The following is a 24,294-nucleotide window of genomic DNA, read 5'->3' as shown; positions in this document are numbered from 1 at the left end:
GAGACGTCCTTCCCCTTCCTGCCATGCGCTCTGAAGGCCACCGAACCCCTTCCACGCGCTGCTGCTTCCTAAGCACCCTTACAACCCCGACGCGGGACGCAAAGCTCACTATGCTGGGGCACACGGTCCTCCCCACCACATACTTTGGCTCCTTCGGCTTGCTTCCCCAGCTCCTCCAGCTTCTGCAGCAGCTCACAGTTCTCCTCCTGTGCAGCCTTCAGCCGCTCCTCTGTGTCCCGGAGCAGCTTGTGGAGGTTCTGCAGGACTTCTTCGTGCTTGGCTCTGCTCTCAGAACTGGCTTCCTCGTACCTGGCTTTCAGATCTTGACACTCGTTGCGGCTCATTTCCACCTTCTTTTCCTGCAGATACCCCATGTCAGAAGGAAGTCACCTGGCCACAGCTGTCCTGCCAGCCACCCTCTCTGCCCCTGCTGGCCACCAGTCCCACTGACTCTCTCTCTCCTTACCAGGTATGACAGTTTTCTCAGCAGTTCTTTCTTTTCTTCCTCCTGCTTTTTAGCTGCTTCTTTCTGACTTTGTTCGGCTTTGAGAGTTACTTCCCCGATACTTTTCTGCAGGAGGCTTGTGTTTTCGTTAGCCTTGGTGAGTTTCAGCTGTAATTCTTCTACATCTCTAGAAAGAATTTCAAAATGAAGCGTCAGATTTTTCCAAAAAGTACTTTAAATCCTAGAGTTATACTTTAAAAGATAATATTGATAATAATTGGCTTAATGATGATAAATGTTATGAGCAATAACATCTAGAATTAGCAAAAAAAAACACCTTGACTGGTCCTGAAGAATACTCTTTAACGACTGTGATGGTTATAAATACCTTAGAGTAACAACTATTCTAAGTATGAACGTTCATTATTTTATGTCCAGCTCAGACAGTAACGAATCAGCCTCTAATGGAGGAGACCTGGGTTCGATCCCCGGGTCGGGAAGATCCCCTGGAGGAGGGCATGGCAACCCACTCCAGTATTCTTGCTGGAGAATCCCATGGACAGAGGAGCCTGGTGGGCTACAGCCCATAGGGTCGCAAAGAGTCAGACATGACTGAACACAGCACAGCACATACAGAAAGATGAGAGAAAGCAATACAGAAAGATGAGAGAAAAGGAAACATATTAGAGGAACTAAGTACTTAGAGGTTTCCAAATTTTAGCAGACTAGAATATGTAAGACTCATTTGGGTGCCACTTCAGAATACAGATATGAAAATAACAATAATTTGAAGTTCTAGCTTAAAGATAACCTTGTGGTCCGATGAAGATGTATGAGGGCCATCAGTCTAGAGAGCGGGCTGTCTCATACATGAGAGGAGGGAAACTTGGATGGAAACACTGGATAAAATGCCGACAGAAATGGAACTTCTCCAAGGCTCTGGCCACAACCACCTTGCAGCTGTGCCCGCCTCCCAGCAAGTCTGACCAAAGTCGGCCAACCAAGGCCCAGGTGCCCATCACCACCACCATGGAGCCCTGTGGGAGCGCTCGGCTCAATGTTTTTGTTGTTGTTATATTTTGACCACACCTCACACCATGTGGGATCTTAGGTCCCGGACCAGGGATCAAGCCTGTGCCCCCTGCAATGGAAGCGCATTAATGGAAGAGTCTTAACCACCAGACCACCAGGGAAGTCCCTGCATGGCTGGATGTAAATGTAACTGCCAAGTGTTAACACTTTCAGAATCAGAAGTCTAATGGTGCTAACATGTCTTCTAAAAAATGTGCCTTATAAAATAAACATTTGATTTTTATACAGCAGCCATTAAAACAAATCAAAGCAACAAGAGCCTCAGAATAAAGACAAGGACAGAGATTTAATGTAAGAAGCTTTAGCGCTGAGGAAGTACAGAGTCGTGATGAAGGGCAGCGAGGGCGCTGGGACCACACTGCCTAGACTTGAAACCTCAGGCAAGTTGTCTACCCTCATTATGTCTCGATTTCTTTTTCTTTAATATGGGAACAATGATACACTCACCTCGTGGGATTATCAGGAAAATATACTCTATACAAAGTGGTCAGCATACCATGTGGCATGTGGTCAGCCCTTCATAATCGTTATTACACTGCAATAGGTTAAAAATATTTTTGACTGCCTTTACAAGATGTTACTGCCTGGGACTTCCCTGATGGTCCAGTGGCTAAGACTCTGAGCTCCCAATGCAGGGGGTCTGGGTTTGATCCCTGGTCAGGGAACTAGATTCCATAAGCCACAACTAATAGTTCACATGCCACAATTAAGACCCAGCACAGCCAAATTAATAAATTAAAAAAAATTTTTTTTTAAAGATGTTATTGCCATTGGTAAACTACCATCTTCCCCTTAGAAGGTTAAATAATTGATTCAAGAATACACTGAGACAATAAAGGACAAGAGACAGGCAACATTTAAAACATAACTATCCTGAAGAGTCTGGCTCTCCTCCCATCTAGACCTTCCTTGAGAGCCTAACCTAAAGCAGACGCTCTTATTAACACTCATACATACCTTTCTTTCAGACGTAGTTCGTCGTTCATTTTTGTCAGCTGAGAAGAATTGTCTCCAGACATTTTCATTATTGCTGCAATGTCATTTTCCAGTTTTTTCTTCGCCTTTAATAGCTGCTCTTTCCTTTCATCTCTCTCTCTGAATTTTGCCTCCATATCTGAATATACATATATATATATATATATATATATAAAAAAATAGAGCTGTTGTGTTATAACCAACAACAATGTATTAACTACATCCTGTATGCCAAAACTTGCTCTGGGATTATCTGTACGTAGCAATCCCTGCTCTCATGAAAATTATATTCTAGCAAAGAAGAGAGACAATGAACAAGAAAGAGAATCAACATATATTAGAGAGTGGTAAGTGCTAAGAGGGGGAAAAGAATACAAGCAGAGACAGGAGCCAGGAAGGAAGCTGGGGAGTGTGAAATCTTAGAAAGAGCCTCTCTGAGACAGTGACGTTTAAGTAAAACCCTAGGGGAAGTGAGGGAAGAGGAATGCAGGCAGAAGAAAGGCCCCAAGGCAGGAACACGCTTCACAATCGAGTATCACCAAGGAGGCAGATATGGCTGCAGCGGAAGGAACTTGGGGAAGAATAGCACGGGATGAAATCAGAAACGTAACAGGACCTGATGGGAGTTAAGGACTACAGCTTTTACTCTGAGCAAGATGGGTGCCACTGGGCCACCTTGAGCAGAGATGTGACATGCTCTGACTTGATGCTGAAAGCATCTCCTCAGCTGCTGTGCTAAGACTGAAGAGGGCAAGAGCAGAAGTGGGCAGCCCAGGTGGCCAGCTGTTACTACAGCTCGGACTAAAGATGCTGGCTGGCTAGGATGAAGAGTAGCACTGGGAGTGGTGAGGTGTGGTGGATTCTGACTTGTTTGAAAACAAAGCAGAGAGAATTTGCTGAGGTTTACAGACGTCCAACAAGTTTTTCATCACAAGAGAACACAATGAGTAAAGACTTTATGCTTGAACAGTAGATAGGTTGTAACCACACACTAAAATCATCTCAAATCCGAGGAAGCCTACTATATTTAATGTTTGTAATAACCAGAGATGTGTCCTTACCCATTAAATTTTCTCTCAACTTCTCCAGTTCGGAAGACACGGCGTTAAACTGTTCCTCTTTTTGGTGTAATTTATTTACAGTTTCTATTTGGGATTAAGTTAAAAGTTTAATACATCTCAAGAGTTAATAAGCCACCTAAAGCTTGATTGTCTTATAATCAAATCAAATCAAAAGTTTGAGATTTGGGGTCACGGGAATACTAAAGAATCCCATTAGAAATCAAACCACTATATAATGAAACTAAAGAAGCTTGAGCAAGCAATTTTCTGTCTCCCCAGATGTGTAGATTAGGCAGGCACTGAATATCCATTCTCCAGGGATCTCTTGCCTCCTTCCACTTAAAACTCAATAGAGCTACCAATGACTGAAGCTTAAGAAAGATGATACTTTACCCAAGTACATCTACATTTTAACATGAGTCAAGCTTTAGGTCAAAAAGAAGAAAAAATTAATGGGAGTCAACCTGACCACCCAGAGTTCATTACTAGAAATATTGTGGACACGATCCATTCAAATATCTGTGTTGGGGGTTAGTGTTGAATACATGTGCATAAAGTTTTATATGAGCTTCCCTGGTGGTGTTAGTCATAAAGAATCCACCTGCCAAGGGGATGTAATTAATGAAAGTTCAACCCCTGAGTCGGGAAGATCCCCTGGAGTAGGAAATGGCACGCATAGGTTTGTATAAATGGAGCCATGGAGTATATACTATTTTGTAACCTGCTGCTCTTACCCAATGTGTCTTGGGTATATTTGACAGGGGTGAGTCCTTTAATACAACTGGGAAACTGGACTGTATATTTCTAGAAGGCAGGATAGATTTCAGGTGAAATGATTAGGCTGCAGAGGTGACAGCAGTTTGGGAAGGTAAGCTGTGTCTGAATGGTGATGCTGGCTCTTTCCATGTCACCGAGCACATGTTGGGACTTCAGAATGGTGGGGAAGGGTGCTGAAGGCATGGACTGAAGGCTGACACAGCTCGGCTGACTGGCTGACAGTATGAGAGAAGTGACGATGCCTTTCAAATTTTTTTTTAATGTGCGAATATTTTAATGTGTTAGACGTGTTGGCATCTAACAGTAGGTATAATGTAGAAGGGGATAAACTGAAAATAAACCCATATACATTTCACACTCCTCATAAAAAAATAAAAAGAATTAATTTGAGGCTTTAAGAAGCCAAGGGAATGTAGTGTTACTATGCACTGCAGGGACTTTATTTGAGCTGAAGACTGGCTCCGGCTTGAGGACGGGACCTCCTCTAAAGTGCTCTTATGTTAGTGAGACGTACCTTGCATACTTCTCTGAAAAGAGACTGCCTCCTCTGAAGCATCAGCGAACTTTTCTTTCTAAAGAAAAACAATTGGACATTCAGAATAGATAGATCTCAAATTATAAAAAGTTTCAATCACTGTAACATTACTTTTTGTTGCTAGTTTTGTTTCATTAAAGCTAACTTATGCTTAAAACATGTAGGTGTCAATTACTACCATATGGGTACTATGCATGTATGCACACGAGTGAATGAGGTTTGTGTCTATGTGCCTGGCTGGGCATGCACATATGTCTGTATATGTGTATGGATATGCACACTTATGTCAGTATATGCATGTGTGGGTATATACATGTGGTGCCATGTGTATACTTTTTCTGCATGTTGCTACCACCAAGTAGCAGAACTTCTCCATAAACCTGCCTGAGACAGCGACCAGAGTTCAGAAATAGTTTTTTAATATTTCTTTTTTTTTTTTTTAAGTTTAGTGGATTTACAATGCTATGTCAGTTTCAGATGTACAGCAAAGTTATTCTGTTATACACACACAAGTATCTATTCTTTTTCTAACTCTTTTATAGGTTATTACAAAACATTGAGTATAGCTCCCTGTGCTATACTAGGTCCTTGTGGGTCATCTATTTTTTATATAGTCGTGTATACGACAACGACAAGCTCCTAACTTATCCCTCTCGCCCACCTTCCCACTTTGGTAACCCTAAGTTTGTTTTCTACGTCTGTGGATCTGACTTCTGACATGTTTTACATCTAAGAATAATTAGAACCTAGTATCTGGAAACTAGATCTGTGTCAACTACTTTACATTAAAAAGTCCTCCGCTCACGCACTATCTTTTCTAAACATGACAGGAAAGCAGGATAAAACCACTCTCCTGATTTTCCTGAGATGAATTCTGAGCTAGAGATACCAAGTGAACTTTTAAATGAATATTTGATTTAAAAAAGGGGCTCACAAGCCACAAGTCCATCACAGCCCACAGGTTGTCCACCTGCGTTATTCCCAAGGCCAAACTCCAGGAGGCATGTTTTCTTTGCAGAGGACACAGAGGAATACTCCAACTTGAAAAACAAAAAAAAGTAAGGCATCCTGAAAGCTTGGGGAGGAGGGCAGAGAAATGGCATGACACCCAAAGTGCACTTTAAAGGACACTATATTAAAAAATGGTAATTTCCAGGCCAACTTTTCTCAAAATGTACCTGAAATACTATGTATCAAAACTGTGGGGGTTCGTCAGAATTCTCTACAATACTGTGTTGGTCAGTTGGCAGCCATTGGCCATGTGTAGTTACCAAGCACTTAAAATGTGACTTGTGCAATGGAGGAACTGAATTTTCTGTATTTTTTTTTTAATTTTTCTGTATTTTTAAAAATATTTATTTATTTGGCTGCACCAGGTCTTAGTCGCAGCACAAAAACTCTTAGTTGCAGCACATGGGATCTAGTTCCCTGACCAGGGATCAAACCTGTGCCCTATGCATTAGGAACATGGAGTCTTAGCCACTGGACCACCAGGAAAGTCTCAAATTTTCTATTTTATTTAACTTTAATTAATTCAAATTTATAGAGCCAAGTGGATGGTAGCTATCATAATGAATAGTGCAGTTAACTACATATGAACATTTTAAAAAGTAGAAATATGTAATATTGGCATTTAAATCAAAGAAATATCAAACACTTTTATTCACCACTGGTATTAGCACAGAGGTATAAAAAGTGGAAATCAAGAAGGTACATGGAAGACCCCCCCCCATTCCAGTATTCTTGCCTGGAGCATCCCATGGACAGAGGAGCCTGGTGGGCTACAGTCCATGGGGTCACAGAGTCGGACATGACCGAGTACACACAAACATCACTGCCCTGCTAATGGAGGGTGCCTGTGGTCCAGGGAGCTTGCTGGCTTTACTGTCTCAGGGCAGGGAGGACAAGGCACAGGGCAAGAACTACCCATGAAACCTAACATAACTTGGAAGGTCCCCATGTTTAGTGAAACTAAGTAGTCAGCAACATGTCAAAACGTCAATGCATTACCAGAGGCAAAGGACGGATTTAAAAAAAAGCAATACTTACCTTTATTACTAGTTTGGGTTTGATCCAATTCCCGATTATCAGCCAATCAATACTTTGCAAGAGAAAGGAAATAGGTGCCATACTTCTTTTTTTATAGAAATTTTCGTGTTTTTTTTTTTTTTAAACAGGAACGATTCAAATTGGCCAGAAACCCTGAGATTCAGATTCCTGACAGGTACTTACCAAAGTCTGCAGTTCTTTTTCCAAAGCCTCTTTCACTCGGCTGACTTCGCTCAAGTTTTCCTGAAGGTTATTAAGCATTAGCTCTTTTCCCTGCAGCTCTTTGGTGATGCTACTAGCCTACCAGACAGTTACATGGTACAGAAGCCGATGGACCAAAGGAAACAAAAAGGAATGAGAAAGAAAACATAAGACGAATGTGAAAAAAATGTATGAGAAACAAACACAACCAAACAAAACTGAAAGGAACAAAGGCATGGGTAAAAAGTCATTTTAGTGTTGTTGCTTTTAGTTCTAAGAAGCCAATGACTTGTCACACAATCAGTTCTAGATAAGACTGTCCGTGGCTATTTTTAAATAATCAAAATATAGTATTTTTCTATACCTAAATTTGGACTATCAGCATGATCTAAAACAGAAAATATAGATGTTTACTGTATTTTTTTTTTCTTTTTTGTGGTGCACAGGCCTAGCTGCCCCAGAACATGTTGGATTTGAGTTTCCAGATCAGTGATCGAACCCGTGTCTCCTGCATTGGCAGGTGGATACTTAACCACTGGACCACCCAGGAAGTCCCAGCAGCTTACTTTCTAAATCAGACAGTTGAGCAATTTCACTTTCTGGATTTTTAAAGACCGTAAGACAGGAATGGTAGTAGACTCAAGTTGACTGTATTTCATTTTTTGTATTTTGTACATGCTTGAAGTTTTTCAACATGTAAAATAAAACTTTAAACATGTACTAGACAACAGCCATCAGAAAAATTGCCTTTCATTGAATCTTCATGTAAAAAAGTAGACCAACCATTAGCTACATATTCTTTATTAATTTAATTTTTGTGTTTGGATTGGTAGTTCGGAACCAAATGAGGAAACTGGAGAAAAATTTTCTGGGATTGTCATCTTCGGCTAAGGTTACTTAGCAATCTTTGCCATTTGTCTGTCCTCACCTCTCCCCATTTAACCATCACAACCCTTCCTTCTTTGCCAATAGAGCAGCTTCTCCCACACAAAGCTCAGAACATTCAGCATCAGTATCAGTGCCTCAACTAGTGGCAGGAGGACTGGGAAAGAGGATTCCTTCCTCGAACAATAGTTAAAAATGATTATGACATTTAACAAGGCTAGTTAGTAAGAAATGTAGCTGGCAGAGGTTTCCTATCATTTTCTATGGCTTGGTCAAAAACACACTTGTCCAGTCTTTCCTCCAAAGAGTAAGGAATAGACCATGCTCTCACTGTGACATAGGAAAAATCTCCAATGAGACATAAGTAGCAATGTGGAGGGCTCCGGGTTGTTAACCTTCATTTTGCTGTGAATGTTATTAATCACAGCATGTTAATTTACAAGAGTCAAGTGCCCTCAGAGTTCACATTCTGTTTTACCTGTGACTCTTGTTATTTAGTCGCTAAGTCATGTCTGACTCTTTTGCGACCCCATGGACTGTAGCCCACCAGGCTCCTCTGTCCACAGGATTTTCCAGGCAAGAATACTGGAGTGGCTTGCCATTTCCTTCTCCAGGGGATCTTCCTGACCCAGGGATCAAACCCATGTCTCCTGTGTTGGCAGGCGTATTCTTTACCACTGAGCCACCTGGAAAGCCTACATATGACTCGACAGACAGGCAGTGGGAAAGGATGAGATTATCTTTTAAGCTTCTTATACATTCAATTCATTTACCTCAACACCATCATTTTGGGGGGTTCTCTATTTTCAAAAGAGTTTATAGACTGGAATCAAGCTGAAACAAGAGATCACAGCAAATCCAGAGATAAAGTATCAGTTTGGTCAAAAGGTGAGTTCAAGTTTTTCCATAAGGTATTAATGGAAAGACCTGAACGAACTGTTTGGCCAACCCAATAATAAAGTATTCCGATACGAAGAAACCAGAATCCATGCACACCCCTGAGTTATTTTCTCTAATCTCCTCAGATGAAACCATACTCGTGATGCTCAGAAGATACTCCACTCATATGGGAAATCAGGTCAGCACCAGTTTTAACTAAGTCAGAAGTTTGGAGGATGAATGACCTCAACTGAAAAATAGGGTACAACTCAAGATAAGAAATGGAGGTTAAAAAAAAAAAAGATGGAGGATGTCGCTACAAACCTTGCCGCTTTCAGCATCCTTTTCACTCTCTAAGCTTTTAATCCGTTTCTTAGCTGCTTTGAGCTCCTGTCTGAGGTTCTCGATTTCCGATTTACCTTCAGAGCTGGCTTTCTGAGGTGCATCAAGATCCGAGAGCTTTTCTTTGGCAGCCTTGAGCTGTGATGTAAAATGATCAATAACCTTGGTTTGCTCATTGCATTTGGCTTGTAGCACCTCTAGCTCCTTTACCTTTAGCTCGGCTTCCTGCAGTTTGTTTAAGGTGTCCTCCATTTCCACTAGGTGCTGGTCTTCCGCTTTGTCCAGCTTCGACTGGATGGCTTCCAGACTGTTCTCCTTCTCTTTAATGACTTGCATCAGCTTAGCCTTTAGGGCTTCGAGCTCTTTCATGTGAGCACACCTTTCCGAGTCCTGCCTGTTCTGCAGCTTTTCTATTTCCTGCTGGTGGTCTAGTCTCATCTTCTCTATCTGCGTTTTTAACTCCGCAAACTCAGCTGTCTCGGTGCCGACCCCCTTGCTGAAGGACACCTTCAGCTCCTCCATGGCCTGCTGGTGGGACGCAATGGCTGTTTCCAGCTTGGACTTCCACAGGATGATCACGTCTGAATTCTCCTTGTTGGCGTGGTCGAGCTTGCTTTTCAGGGACTCATTCTCACTGGAAAGCTTCTCTGTGGCGGCCTGCAGAGCCTTTAACTCCTTCTGGTGTGTTTCTTCCCGGGCTCCAAAATGCTCCCTCAGAGAAGCGACTTCTTTCTGATGGTCACTATGAGTGGCTTCTATCTTCTCCTCCAAGGCGCTGATCTCTTGCAAGAGGGACAGTGACATGTCCACATCCCCAGCCAGCTTATTGGACTCCAGCCGCCTCCGCAGCTCAGCTACCTCCTGCACTCGCAAAGCGAGGTCTTTCTCGAGTTCCATGATGCGGGACTTTTCTGACACCGTGGCCACCTAGTTAGCATCAGTCAAGGAGAAAGAAGAGACCATTTAAATGACGAATCACTGACAATTTTCTCTAACCTTGGAGATCTTTAGTGACTACCCCATCTCAGGCAGCAGTCAAGCCACCAAGAATGTCTGTGTGTCAATCCAGGCGTGACTGTGGCTTAAGTCTGGTTCTAGATGCTCCAATTCAAAATACAGTCCAAATTACAGTCTTTGGCAAACTTTTCACCATTTTGAGATGCTAAAGGAAAATAAAACTGAGCTTTATTGAGCTTAACTCACCCCCCAAATAGCTCTTTTCCATCTAAAGAACCTTAAATCAGGAGGAGTACCCATTAACTATAGTTAGTTAATATAAACAGTACCTTTCAAAGTTCTCATATATTTGCCTTCTGGAAGAAGAATCTTCGTTTTGCCTACTCTACCCAAGGGGTATAAACGCTTATCTATCTGTTGGCAGTGACTTTACCAAAGTGTGCTGTCCAGGACAGCAGCCATGAGCCACATACGGCTACTCAGCACTTGAAATGAGGCTATGAGAGTCATATATACATCAAATAATGATGACTCAGGGAAAAACAGAATGTATCTTGTTAACAATTTCTTATGTTGATTATATGATGAAACAATAATAGTTTGGATATTTTGGTTTAAATAAAATGTTATTAAATTAATTTCACCTGTTCCTTTTAACCTATGCACATTAATGTGGGTACCAGGAAATTTTAAATTATAAAACATCTGTGGCTCATGTCATAATCCTGTTGGGTAGCACCGGCATAAAAATACCTAGGAAACATTTCAGTGAATACCACGACTGGGGAATGAAAGCCTCAAGTGGATAAAGAAGAACAAATTGACGAGACTTTTTTTAAGAGAGGACAAGGAAAAAATGGTTACTTACCTGCAATGATACGTTAAGAATCTTATACGGAATCCCCCCCTCGCCCTTTAAGGGTTTGTAATTCGTTCACCGTCTTGGCATACATGTGTCACTGCCCTAACCCAGTGGTTCTCCAACCTTAGTGTGTGCGTGAGTCACCAGTGGCCCACACACGCTGATTCTACCTGAGCTTGGGGACAGAACCTGAGAATCTACTGTTATTTAAACTTATACCCCAGGATGAAGAAAACTATTTTCCTAACCTTCGTCCTTTTATCCTTGGAAGCTATTTCCCTCTGTTATCTGATAGGCAGTCAGTTCGGTGCACAAAAATGTGGGAAATGATAGCTTCGGGCACAAAAATTAATTACTGGGCTAACCAGGGAAATAGAAGGGGAACTTGAATGATTTCAAGATTCAGTGAGTCCCAAATTTCACAGATCAAATGTCCTGCAGGGTGAAGGTTCGTTCCCTCGCTGCCTTTAACAGGACAGGAGACAATGGATGTATGTTTCCTTCAGCCCCTTGGCCCAACAACAGGCTGTGAGGTGGATAAAGACTAAAGGGTCGATCATGAACAAGAAAATAAAGCACTTGGGACTCCCAAGACGGCATGATCAAGTCACTGAACATTTCAGAGCTGGCTCTAACTGTTGTGTTTCAGGATTGCATGTAGGTATTTGAAAGATGGTAATTCATTGACTTAGCTTTTTCTGGGGTGGAGGTGGGGAGGTGAGGACTCGGAGAGCTTGTTACCACAAAATAAGGTACATTATTAAACTCCATTGCTACGAGGTCTATAATACAAATAAATTGAACCCAACAGGGAACTAATTCTTAATCAGTCACAACAAAACTGTCAAACTGAGGAAATGCCAAGTAAAAAATGAGGGAAAATAATAGTTTGATTATGGAGCACTTTCACAGCACTTCTATTTTTAACTTCCCCAAATCTGCTCTCAGGTGAAACTATCTATGTGTCTGCCTTTCCCACCATAAAAGTCAGGTTACTGTTTGTAATTCTTGCTGATGTCTCTACAGCACCAAGCACGCTGTTTATAAGCTGAGCTTACTGGCTTAGAGGAGTTTTACAGCACTTCCCAAAAAGGAATGTGGGTGATGGGAAATTTATATGGGTCAGGAGTTAGTTCCATACTTGGCAGACCTAGAGTGAGGATCAACAGGACTGTTACAGGAAGGTAACAGTTTGAATCTGAAATACTTGAATAAGCTGTGCTGTGAATGGATGCTTTCTTATTCACAGAAAATTTAAAAAAAAATTGTTTGCTGACAAAGCTGTATAGGAGAGCACTTCAGAAGTTAAAAAAAAAAAATCCTTACTTCAATAGCCAGCCACACCACAGGAGCTCAGGCTTCCTATCAGTTCCTTGTATTTCCCAGATCAAGTCTGACTCTCAGGTAACAAGTACATGGCACCAAATTACCAGGATTTTTTTCCTTACCAAATACACAGAAGACATCTTTAGTTTTGAGGCCAACTGAGAACATTTTCTTTCTTCTTAAACAATAAAAAACTCATGACTTAGAAAAGAAAAATGACTTGATTTTCCAGATTTTTTTTAGATTAATGATTTCTCGAGAATTTTTTACAAACGCTAATAATTCAAAAGAAAAAAATCAGGATACCAAATTTGATTAGAGATAGAATAATTTTTGAAATTTTAAAATTAAGGATCTGGGTGATTTAGCTACTAACAGTCAAATTCAGGATTTAAAAGGTGTACATACATACGTGTTTTCTTATATGTGACTCAGATTAGTTCTTAAATCTTTTAGCACAAAATGACTTCTGTAATAGACAGACTCCATCCTGTAGTGGTTAACAGCACAGACTTTGGGGTCAAATGGCCCAAATGCAAATCCTGGCCCCACTATCTCTATTAGCTGTGCGAGCTGGGACATATTAGTGCCAGTGCCTTAGTGCCACTCATCTGTAAAATGGAGACAACACTACTACCTACCTCATGGGACTGTGGTGAGACTAAAATTAACATTTGTAAAGTGCTGGGAATAGTGTCTGGTATAAAGAAAGCCCTTATGGGTGCTTAAATATATAAATAAATTTCACTTGTTTCATTTTTCAAGTGAACACACGACTAATGCACTGCCTCCTAGGGCCAAACACTGTGATCTGGGGGTTGGCAGAAGTCATTCTGTTCCCAACACACTTTTCCCTCCTGACCACTGAGAATTTAACCTACTGGGTAACAGAAATACAAAGAGATCAAGTGCCAAGGGAAAAAATTTTTAAAAACTGGGGTGAAAATCCTTAACTCTCATTAAAAAGAGCCAATGTTTTCCAGTCTCTTCACCCAAGAGGTCAGGGAAGAAGGCAGAAAAAGAGAGCTAAAGTAAAACAATAACAAAAAAATTACTTAGAAAACCCACTAGGAATATGAGAACAAGAGGACAATTGACTGCTGGTGGCAAACAGGAGAAAGGTTATTTCCTGGTATTCATACAAAGACCCTCAAATGCAGCTGTGGATGTCCATGCAGTCTGTATAGTTGCAGAGTTTAGATGATGACTTTGGCCAAGTTAACCAAAGGAATGAATCTTCACCTTGGACAAAAGTTTCGACACAAAGCACCTGGGCCCTCCCATCAGTCTACACCCCATGAGGACCTGGGCGGTACCAGGACCAGCAGACTCAAGTCGAACCACTGGGTCAGGGCTGTAGGCCAACTGCAGGGCCCGTCACCCGCCGTGTTCACAAACATGGATCAGCCCTTCGTTAAATAGTGAAAACCATTACCCTAGTGTCTTCTAACTCCCTCTGGAGTTTGTCAGCTTTGGTCTTTTCAAAGAGCAGGCTCTGTTCAAGCTCCTTAATGCGGGCATGCTCCAGTTTGGTCTGCGTCTGTTAGTAAAAAGGAAGAGGAAGAAACACAACAGTGCCACCGTGACATGCCAGCAGAGGAGGAGAAGGGCGCCGCATGCAGGCTGAGCCACCAGTACCTTCCGCCAAAGGGCGAACAGGAAGGGGGATGGAGACGGGATGGGCGTGGACTGAGATGGAGGGGTTGGGGGCGGGGGTGATGATGAGCACTATGGACAAGAGGATGAGGTGGGCAGGGGACATGAGCTAGTCTACTGAGAAAGAAAAAATGGAAAACACGTGAGGCAGGATGAAAAGTGTCAGATGCATGCAGCCAAATATAAGTTATATTGATAAGTGAAGTTTATCAGCACAAATTAGAATAGTTAATATTCCTCTAATCTATCATTTTCCCTCCTCCCCGCAATAGCTACTTGACATTAATGTGTATGTAACTGACTCAGTGACTTAAAAAAGTAGATTGGCCCTCAAACTGAACATCCATCACCCAAATATGGACAAGATTAATGTCATAAGTCTACATCTGGTTGGTAAGTTCCTAGCGCAGATCTCTGTACTTCTGCATACAATTTGATGTGAGCAAGGGTCAAGTATTAAACCTAACGAAGGAAGTCTAGGAACTGGAGCTAAGGAAACCACACCAGTGGTGCTGGCTGAGATGAATGAGAAGAATCTGGGATTCTTAGCAACATTCCCATACATGACGATGAGGAGCCGTTAAAGTGGACTTTCCAAAGAGTGTCACCAGGAAAAAAAGAGGAAGGGGATTACATTTAAAAGAGAAAATTCAGTGACAGTTATGCTTGAGAGCCTCCATCCCTGGAGCTCAACGCAGGAGAAAAGTTTAACTGGAACTGGGAAGGGGCTCATATTCTTAATCCTAAAACAATCATTTCGCCTCAGCTCAGAGGTAAGAAACATGGTGACTCAATAGAAAGGCAAGAGTTTCAACTCCATGCAAAAAGAGCCAGTAAGATCCTCACATGTTTTAAAACCTCAGATTTTGATGGAACCTGATGGAGAACCCAGAGGGCCATCTCTTTCTAACAGTCTTAAGTGTGGCAGAATCTTAACCAATTTGAAATCATCTAGATCAGTCTGAATGGACCTCTATCCCCACTCACCTCTCCAACCAAAGAGGTTAGCAATGTAATCAACCGACAAAACCTGTTGACAGAGCTGCCCCCGGCAGTTTCTGGTTATTCTGTGGTTTTAGCTAGTTGGATCTCTCCGTCTGGACAACTTAAGGGAAAAGACAACAAACCCTAAAGTGACAGAAAGCAGCGCAAAGCTTAAGCAGAAAGTAGAATCTTTTACGTTATAAATATCTTTAGTCATTCCAGCGGTACTCTGGGGATTTCAACATATTCAAGGGGTCAGTTTGCTTATGAACCAGGTAGAAAAAACCATCATAGATTATTTTAAAAGTAATCCAAAAAAAAAGTCTGTAAAACTTCTTCGCTTGCTTCAGCTCTTCACACTCAAAAAAATTATGAAATAAAAATCAGAAACTTAATTGTTTGGAAAGTCCCCTTCATCTACATGTGCCTTGCGTGTGTATGCTCAGTTGCTGAGTCATGTTCCAATGCTTGTGACCCTATGGACGTGCAGTCCACCAGGCTCCTCTGTCCCTGGGATTTCCCAGGCAAGAATACTGGAGTGGGTTGCCATTTCCTCCTCCAGGGGATCTTCCCAACCCAGGGATCAAACCCGCATCTCCTGCATTGGCAGGTAGATTCTTTACCACTGTGCCACCTGGGAAGTTCCATATGTGCCTTAGGTAGAGGTTGTTCAATTTACCTGCTTTCACAAAAAAAAGAATCTCATCCAGATCTATCTACGTTTTAATAATTGGGGTCATAGTCACAAGAACAGAAATGCAAAATTAACAGGAAGAAGCAAAGGCAACAGTACCTTTCTTTTCTTGACATGGAGTTCAGTGTCCTCTGGGTAAAAGGTCACTTCCCACCAGGGAAGGCCCAAGAACACCAGAGTGGGTAAATGTTCCCTTCTCCAGGGGATCGTCCCGACCCAGGGATTGAACCCAGGTCTCCCGCATTGCAGGCAGATCCTTTACTGTCTGAGCCACCAGGAAAGCCCAAAAAGTTGCTACTACTTCTAGATAAAAAGCAAACAACCACTGAACGTGATCTTCTCCCCCGTTCCAAGATCCTCTGGGTGTCTCCTGACTGGTGAGAGTGCCCACGGATGATCTGGGCTCTGCACTGCACTTGGTCAGCCATCAGCAAAAGGAACTAGCAACCTGCTTCCCTGTCCTTCCCTGTATGTCACAGAAATGCTCAGCTGGATAGGACCACCCTGCTTTTAGGATTATTACTTTCTTCGACTAAGATAGAGTATCCCAAGAGGAGAGTCCTGGGGCCACGGAGGGTGGGGCAGTTGAGAGGGAAAGCCAAGGCTCTGCAAGAAGCGCAAGGAGAGGCAGGAGGGAGGCCTCATGCAGACTGACTCTGGATGCAGCAGGAGGAGCCTACTTTGGGAGCAGAGGAGAGACCCAGATCACTGAAGTAGCTGTGCAAAAAGGAACCCTTCAGAACGGAGGCTTTAAAAAAAAAATTCGGTCTTGAGTTGTCTATTTCAGCTGCTGGGAAGAAAAATCCTTTGTTTTAATCTCATTCTCTTGTGGTGGTAAATCAGAAGAGGAAGAAGCTTTCAGGTTTTTTTTCAATTGGCATCTTGGCCGGCAGGGTGCGCCATGAAGCCACGCTTTTAAGTGCTCTGGTAAGATCACTTCTGAGCCACTCTGGTAAGATCTGAATTGGGTGTTTGATACTAAACAGAGGGAGGAAGAAAAAAAAAATCTCCATATCTTGTGGCACTGCTACTAGAAAAAAAATCTCACTTCAAGAATAATAAACTTAGAGGGAGGGGATATACGTACACTTATAGCTGATTCACCTTGTACAGCAGAAACCAGCACAACAAAGCAATTATCCTCCAATTAAACATTTAATTTAAGAATAATAAATTTAAAATACACCATGTCTTCACTGAAGAATGCCTGCCTCCAGCTTCACCAACTAGGGGAAACACTGACCCAACAAACTGAAGTCTGAATTTCTTGTCAGCCGCACTGGCAGCCATTGGCCAGCAGCGGGCGCTCACACAAAAGGCAATCAGTCCAGGACTCCATGTTCCTTTATTCTAATGGGAATAAATGAAATTTGGGGAAATTTTACCCCAGAATTTCTGCAACAACTTCATCTAATATCTTTTACGCTTCAGTCAGCTATCATATATTTTGGAAGAAGTCTATTATAACTAGAAGGCCTTATGAATTCAATGAAGTAGGTTGGGCCCCCAGACACAATTCTTGTCTTTCTGCCAAAATTCTTTATAGAACAAACATGTGCCTGTGTGTTAGACAAATGGGTTTACAGAACTTAGTCATTACATACAATTTCTTCAGGATTCAAATGTAACTGCTTTGAAAGCCACATGCACAGAAATATTAAGAACAATGTCTCAAGGTCAGATTATGCAGTTAGTATTTGAGTGTATCAATAAGCATTTTAATCTGTAATCAATCTGTGTTAACAAGGGAAGTATCCATACAGTTAAGTGCCCTCTTACATTCTCAGGATCTTCAGAAATCTGGCTCTTTTGCTAGCAGTAAAAAAATAAAAAAATTAACAACAAAAGAGACATTCAACTAGAGTTTCAACATGTGTTAGGGGTTCAGCATAACTTTGATTAATTACAAGTTTACTGGACACACTAGCCTATCTAGTGCTGGTGTCAATATTTTAACTCGCTCCTCCTCAAAACATTGTAGGCTGTATTTGACATGAATTAGATGATGATATGAAACTTCTAATGAGATTTTGGGGTGTTTTTAAAATGGATGAGAACAACACAGAAGTCAACTAAAGGAGTGTGACTCTATATGAAATGAGTGACGAAGACAGCTATCAAAATTACTCATAATCCATTACATTCTGGGCCTTATAAAAGCAGACCACAGAAAATGTTTCCCTTACTCTCTGCTGACTGTAAAGATACATTTATGTCAAAAGAAATCAGCCTTCTTATTTGGAAGGACTTTGAAATTTAAGCATGGTGTGGACATTCAGTAGACTCTAAAATTGCAATGGTAGCAAAAATGTGTATTCTGAGAACTGCACAGACAAGAAACTTCTACTACAATATTACAGATTAAAGTACCAAAACTCTGCTAAATTTAAAAAATTTAAAATTTGCATCTGTCATACATCTAGCAGTGGTTTGAAAAGCATCAAAGTCATTTAATTCTAGGGCCTTATTAAAAAACTCATATGAATCACTGTTGTTGTTTAGTCACTAAGTCATGTCTGACTCTTCGAGACCCCACGGACTGTAGTCCACCAGGCTCCTCTGTCCACGGGATTTCCCAGGCAAGGATACTGGAGTGGGTTCCCATGTCCTCCTCCCAACCCAGGGACTGAACCCATGTCTCCTGCATTGGCAGGTGTGTTCTTTACTGCTGGGCCTCCTGGGAAGTCCTGAATAGCTGTTAAGAGATGAGAAAACTTGATACTAAAGGAAAATCTCTGAATTGAAAGTATGCCATGAAATAAAAATTGATCTTTTTTTCTGGAAATTACTAGTACTTTAAAAAATCAGTTACCATAACACATATTTATTTTCTATAGGGTTATAAAGGATTTATCCTGGTCAATTGAAAAGGAAAGCTGAGACTGTTCTGAACTACCATGATGAAATAAAAAATGCTCTTTAAAATGCCATTCTGATCATGGGAGGAATAAGTAGAGTCTCACTTAGGAAACACTGCCAGATTTATGACCTGAGTGACTTCAATGCAAGGTTTTGAATCTGGAAGCATGAGAAGAGGGTAGGGAAAATTTTACCCAGCTACCAGAGCTGAGATGCATAGTGACAGGCTGGAGGGCAGGCAGCCCCTCAGCCATAGCCCACAGCCCAGAGGTGGGGATTCCTGCCACCCCCTCTGCTGCCTGTTCTGGCCACAGTGGTGATATCCATATTTCTGAATACTGCACCCGCAGAAGCTTTAGATGGCTGGTGGGGTTTTACCTCAAGATCGCCCTTCGTAATTGACTCTTTGTCAATCCGGAACTGAAGGTCCTCAACCTTCCTGTGGAATAAAATCAAAACAAAATACTTAAGAAAGTAACTAAGGAACACCTCTGCCTTATTCCCCAAATTATATAATCAACGTCCTGATGAATTTAGCAGATGACGATGGAAAGAAATGCCTTAGCGACGTAGAAAATGAAGAAATGCATTTTAAAGCCTCTGGTTTATAAATACACAAAGTGAAGAGCTCTTCTCCACTTAGGAAACGCCAAAGTTTTAACCAGGTATGGATCCCAGAAAGGGAAGAGTTGAGAAAATCAACTGGTTCACCAGGTCACAACCACCAGAAATGGATCTAATCAAGACAAGATCACCCTGGAGGGAAAAGGTCTGATCACCATACAGATAGGTATGAGAAGGGAAGTCTATAATTTCTACTTCCCAGTAACAGAACACAGCGGGGAAACTAGCATAGAAAACAAATCTGTCTTTATACCACCCACATCAGATATTCCAGGGTGAGGTCAGCAGGCTACCCATGCAGAGATTCCCAGGACAACATGAGTACCTGTTCCAAGGCTGGGAGAAAAAGGCTTGGAATAATTTGGGAGAGAGGCGATCAAGGATTCTATTTCTTGCTTCTAAAAATGCAAGCTCCCCCCCCCTCACTCACATCATAAAAATCTCTAAAATAAGGGCTCATAAAAAAATCTCATAAAAATAAGGGCTGTGGGTTTTGATCAATGCCATCACAAAGTCAATGAAATATGATATTAGGAAGATTTACAAAACCTGGGTAACACCCACACTGAATCTTTACAAAATTGGGTATACGAGAAGGAAGAAAAGGAGGACAAAGTCCATCATCATGCTAAGTCGCTTCAGACATGATCAACTCTTTGCAACCCTATGGATTGTGAAAAGAAGGACAAAGTCCATAAGCTACGTGCAAAAAAAAAAAAAATTCACTAGCATTTCTAACAAAGTTTAGAATAAAAAAATTCTACTCGGTTGAATCAGAAACAATCGTACGTTGATGCCCTCAAGCTTACTGAAGAGCTGGGGGAACATTTCTACTGTCCAGAAGTCAGCTCAGCAAGAGCTGGTTTAAAAACCCAAGCAAATGGTACAGGGGCCTTGGCCTTCAGACGGGCCTGGGTCTGTCAGTGTATCTTGTTCACTTGTAGCCGGTTTTATGAATGAGATTCAAGGAGAACTTCCTGTTGTAGTGCTCCTCTCCCCAGTGGCCAATCATCTCCTCAGTGAAGCACTGAATGTATGACCCACCCCGCCACCCCGTACCTCCCACCACAGCCAGTGTTTGTGACCTTCCTGAGCACTTGGTCATCCTAGAGACCCCCGTTACATCACTGTGATCAGAACTGACAGCAGATGGCATTAAGTGCAACTGAGGACAAACGTCCCATAACCCAGAGACAGTCAACCGATTCCATGCAGACACCTTTCCCGGAGATCTTGTTTGCTCATGGCCTCAAAAGACCTTCTATGAGAAGCAAGCGTGCCTTCTTTGTCTCACACAGTTGAGCACTGGATTTCATCCTGCCCTGGATACTTCTCTAGCTGAGAGTTCTAATTTCCTATAAAGGCAGCGAGTTTCTCGAGGTCAAGGCCCCTCTGTCACTACCCCGTCCCCCAACACACATAATTTCATCAGATACTTGGATAATGTTTCATAAAGACCAGGTAACTGGGCCCAGGAGAAAAAAAAAAAATCCCCTCTCCAGGAATGCCTCAGGTGGAAACTGGGTTTGAGTTAACTGACTCAGGCCATCCTCTAGAGGATGTCTGGCACACAGGAGGTGCTCAATAAACAGCTGTTCAATGAATCAGGGCACATTTATCTGGTTCCAAACTTCTCAAGAAAGCCAAGTCAACGCAAACCTTCCTCACACAGTATGGGGAATCCTATCTCCACTGAATACACAGTCAGTCCTCTGGTTCTCAGGGTTTGACACCAACAAGGCTGTGGATGGGAAAGCTCTCCCTAAGGTGGTTTAAAAAGGAGAGCAGGTTTTGGGATCACCTTTTCTCCTCTTCAAGTTGGTTGAGAAGTTCCACCTTCTCCCGGTCGGCAGCTTCCAGCATCGTTCTAAGCTGGTCCATCTTGGCCTCCAACTCCAGGACGTGCTGGGAAAGGCAAGGGTGTCAGTGAGTGGCCTCCTCCTGACCCAGACGTGCCTCCAAAGAGCTACAGCTAAGTGGTACAACTGTGGGTCGGCATCAGTCAAAAACCTTGTCACATTAAAGTGCTTTCTATGATCTCTTATAACAGGTTATTCTTGGCAGCACTTCTGGGAGCCGGATGATGAAAAACCACACCATTAAAGCAAATGGGGGTAATGCTAAAACAACTCTCATCTCTTTTTAAAAGATTTTTTAAGGTGGACCATTTTTAAAGTCTTTACTGAATTTGTTAAAATACTGGTTTTATTGGTTTTATGTTTTGGTGTGTTTTTGTTTTTGTGTTTTGAGCACAAGTAGGATCTTAGCTCCCCAACAAAGGATTGAACCTGTACCCCCTGCATTGGAAGGCGAGGTCTTAACAACTGGGCCACCAGGGAAGTCTCCACTCTCATCTTTCTTGAAGCTGAAACTCATACAAAGCATAATCTACAAAACAGGAGTTGTAACCACTACTAAGGTCCTGGTGTATAAGCTCATCTGACAACGGACAGGCCAAGAGACCTGGATGTAAAGACCAAAGAGCACAGCAGACTCAAGAAGAACAGAACTTCATCTTTATGATGATGCAAACGGGTACCCAGGGCACAGCTTTCAAACAAGCCCAGGAAAGACATCTATGCTCATTTCAGCACGCTGGAGATCAGCTCCCTGGCTCTGAGCACCAGGTATGCTGCCCAGCCTCCTCCCTCAATTTAGAAACTGTCACCGACTCCGCGACAAGATCAGCCTAGAACCCGTCACCATCTCCGCCACAAGGTCAGGGCCAGACTTTACCTGGTCATGTCCGTCCCGGGCCAGGGCGAGCTCCTGCTCTATCTCCCCGACGTGGCTCGTGGCCTTGGCCACCTCCGCCCTCTCTAGATCTCGTTCGGCCAGCAGCTGCTCAATATGCTGCTGCTTCTCCTTCAGGGCCTCCGGGAGGGCGGTGGTGCCGGAGATCTTCCTGGCGTAACGGGAGGAGGTTTCGGTCAACTGCAAAGGAAAGTTAAAGACGTGAGGGGCGATGATGCTATGAGGGATGCAGGGAGGGGGCGGTGCATGCAGGGCGGGCGTCTCCTCGGCAAAGTAAAAGCGCTGCCCCTGGCTCACAGGCTTGCCCAGGCTTACGAAAGGTTTTCCATCGTGGAAACAAGATGGCACGTGCCTCAGGCCTGTCAATGTCACAAAGAGCCCACAGAAAAACCAGAAAGATGTTTGTGGCTCAAAATCAAAGGTGCCCTGAGCTGGGCTGAGGGGGGGCGGGTGGAAAAATCCCTCAGGACCCAGGTCACAAGCTTCTCAAGACTCCATTTCCGCCTGGACTTCATGAATAGTTATCTTCTCATTAAGACAGTTTGACCAATCTTCTGTTCCTTAGACTTTAGGATGAGACTTTTTTCAACTTCTCGAGCTTCTACACACCATTAAGTGACCATGATGTCACCCATGGAATCACAAACCTTCCTTCAACTGATTCCATAGTTTACACACTTGGAACTTTGTGAGATTTTCTTCACCTTTCTTCTAGAATGAAAGGCAGAGGTGATTTCACCCAGGGATCCAGCTGTGAGGACCTGATTTCCAGTCCCCAGAAAGATTTACAAGGATGAGATGAAAAGGAAACTTGTGTTGTGCCTTCAAAGCATGTGTGAATGGATGAGTGAGTGTGCAAGTACACACACAAGAGAAAGGAAGAAAGGGCACGGGGCGGGGAGGTAGAAAAGGGGGAAAGGAGAAGTTCACGGAGAAAGAGAAGTAGGGAGAGGAAGGAGAGAGAAAAAGAGTGCATGAGAGGGGGAAGGGGGAGGAGAGCAGGAGTTGAAGGAGAGACAGCAGCGGGGGGAGGCGTGGAGAAAACCTCTTTCTGCTCTCATCTCTGCTGTTTCACACAGCAGACACCTCCTCAAGGTGCCTAACTGTCATGTGAAAACACAGAGAACAGAACCTTCTGTTAAAGAGTTCAGAGGTCATTTGGACAAGCTGATTAACACTCTTCCAGGCTGGGCTCTGGGGGGCTGGGAGGGGCTCCAGAAGAGGCTGCAAACCCTTGGCCAGCGTTTGTCCGAGGCCCTTTACCGAGCGATCTCTGGCTTGAGGAGAATGCCACTGTTTCTACTGAGAGAAATTTCTTGAACATATGAGGGGGAGGGGGATTTCCTGTTCTCTCTTTTAACTACCTGACCTTGACTTTCCAGTTTCACTATGTGGTTGTACTTTCTCGTACTAATATTTCCTCCCTTTAAAAAAAAAAAAAGAATTATTTATTTGGCCGTGTCAGGTCTTCATTGTGGCATGCAGGATCTTCATTTGTTTCAGCACGTGGAATCTTTTTTTTTTTTTTTTAATTTTTATTAGTTGGAGGCTAATTACTTTACATCATTACAGTAGTTTTTGTTATACATTGATATGAATTAGCCATGGATTTACATGTACTCCCCATCCCAGTCCCCCCTCCCACCTCCCTCTCCACCCGATCCCTCTGGGTCTTCCCAGTGCACCAGGCCCGAGCACTTGTCTCATGCACCCAACCTGAGCTGGTTATCCATTTCACCCTAGATAATATACATGTTTCAATGCTGTTCTCCTGAAACATCCCACCCTCGCCTTCTCCCAGAGTCCACAAGTCTGTTCCATACATCTGAGTCTCTTTTTCTGTTTTGCATATAGGGTTATCGTTACCATCTTTCTAAAGTCCATATATATGTGTTAGTATACTGTAATGGTCTTTATCTTTCTGGCTTACTTCGCTCTGTATAATGGGCTCCAGTTTCATCCATCTCATTAGAACTGATTCAAATGAATTCTTTTTAATGGCTGAGTAATATTCCATGGTGTATATGTACCACAGCTTCCTTATCCATTCGTCTGCTGATGGGCATCTGGGTTGCTTCCATGTCCTGGATATTATAAACAGCAGCACGTGGAATCTTTAGCGTGGCATTTCAACCCTCAGTTGTGGCATATGGGATCTAGTTCCCCAACCAGGAATCGAACCCCGGGGCCCTTGCATTGGGCGCATGGAGTCTTAGCCAACATTTCTTCCTGAATACACTAAATCTGAGCTTCTCAAACCCTGCTCGGAGACACACCCCAGGGTGCTACAGCTAACTCGCAGGGGAACAGTGACACCTGTTGGACATAATGCAAACT

At 42.7% G+C, this 24,294-nt stretch overlaps 1 protein-coding gene across 1 annotated transcript; it reads right to left on the bottom strand.

Moving 5' to 3' along the window:
• Positions 1-6: 6 nt before the first annotated feature.
• Positions 7-22,316, bottom strand: LOC110124655 (CAP-Gly domain-containing linker protein 1-like; the record flags this gene model as incomplete). The annotated part of the gene is made up of 12 exons (XM_070464723.1): positions 7-359; positions 467-632; positions 2,495-2,651; positions 3,574-3,657; positions 4,865-4,922; positions 7,118-7,234; positions 9,224-10,168; positions 13,822-13,926; positions 17,500-17,532; positions 18,958-19,018; positions 21,005-21,108; positions 21,940-22,316. Coding segments are annotated over 12 exons (2,498 nt in total), but the record flags the coding sequence as incomplete, so codon positions are not given.
• Positions 22,317-24,294: the final 1,978 nt, after the last annotated feature.

This window comes from Odocoileus virginianus, unplaced genomic scaffold, assembly GCF_023699985.2.
Source record: "Odocoileus virginianus isolate 20LAN1187 ecotype Illinois unplaced genomic scaffold, Ovbor_1.2 Unplaced_Contig_150, whole genome shotgun sequence".
Classification (NCBI taxonomy): Eukaryota; Metazoa; Chordata; class Mammalia; order Artiodactyla; family Cervidae; genus Odocoileus; species Odocoileus virginianus.
Note: the sequence above shows the minus strand (reverse complement) of the source record. Positions and strands in the feature narration are given on the sequence as shown.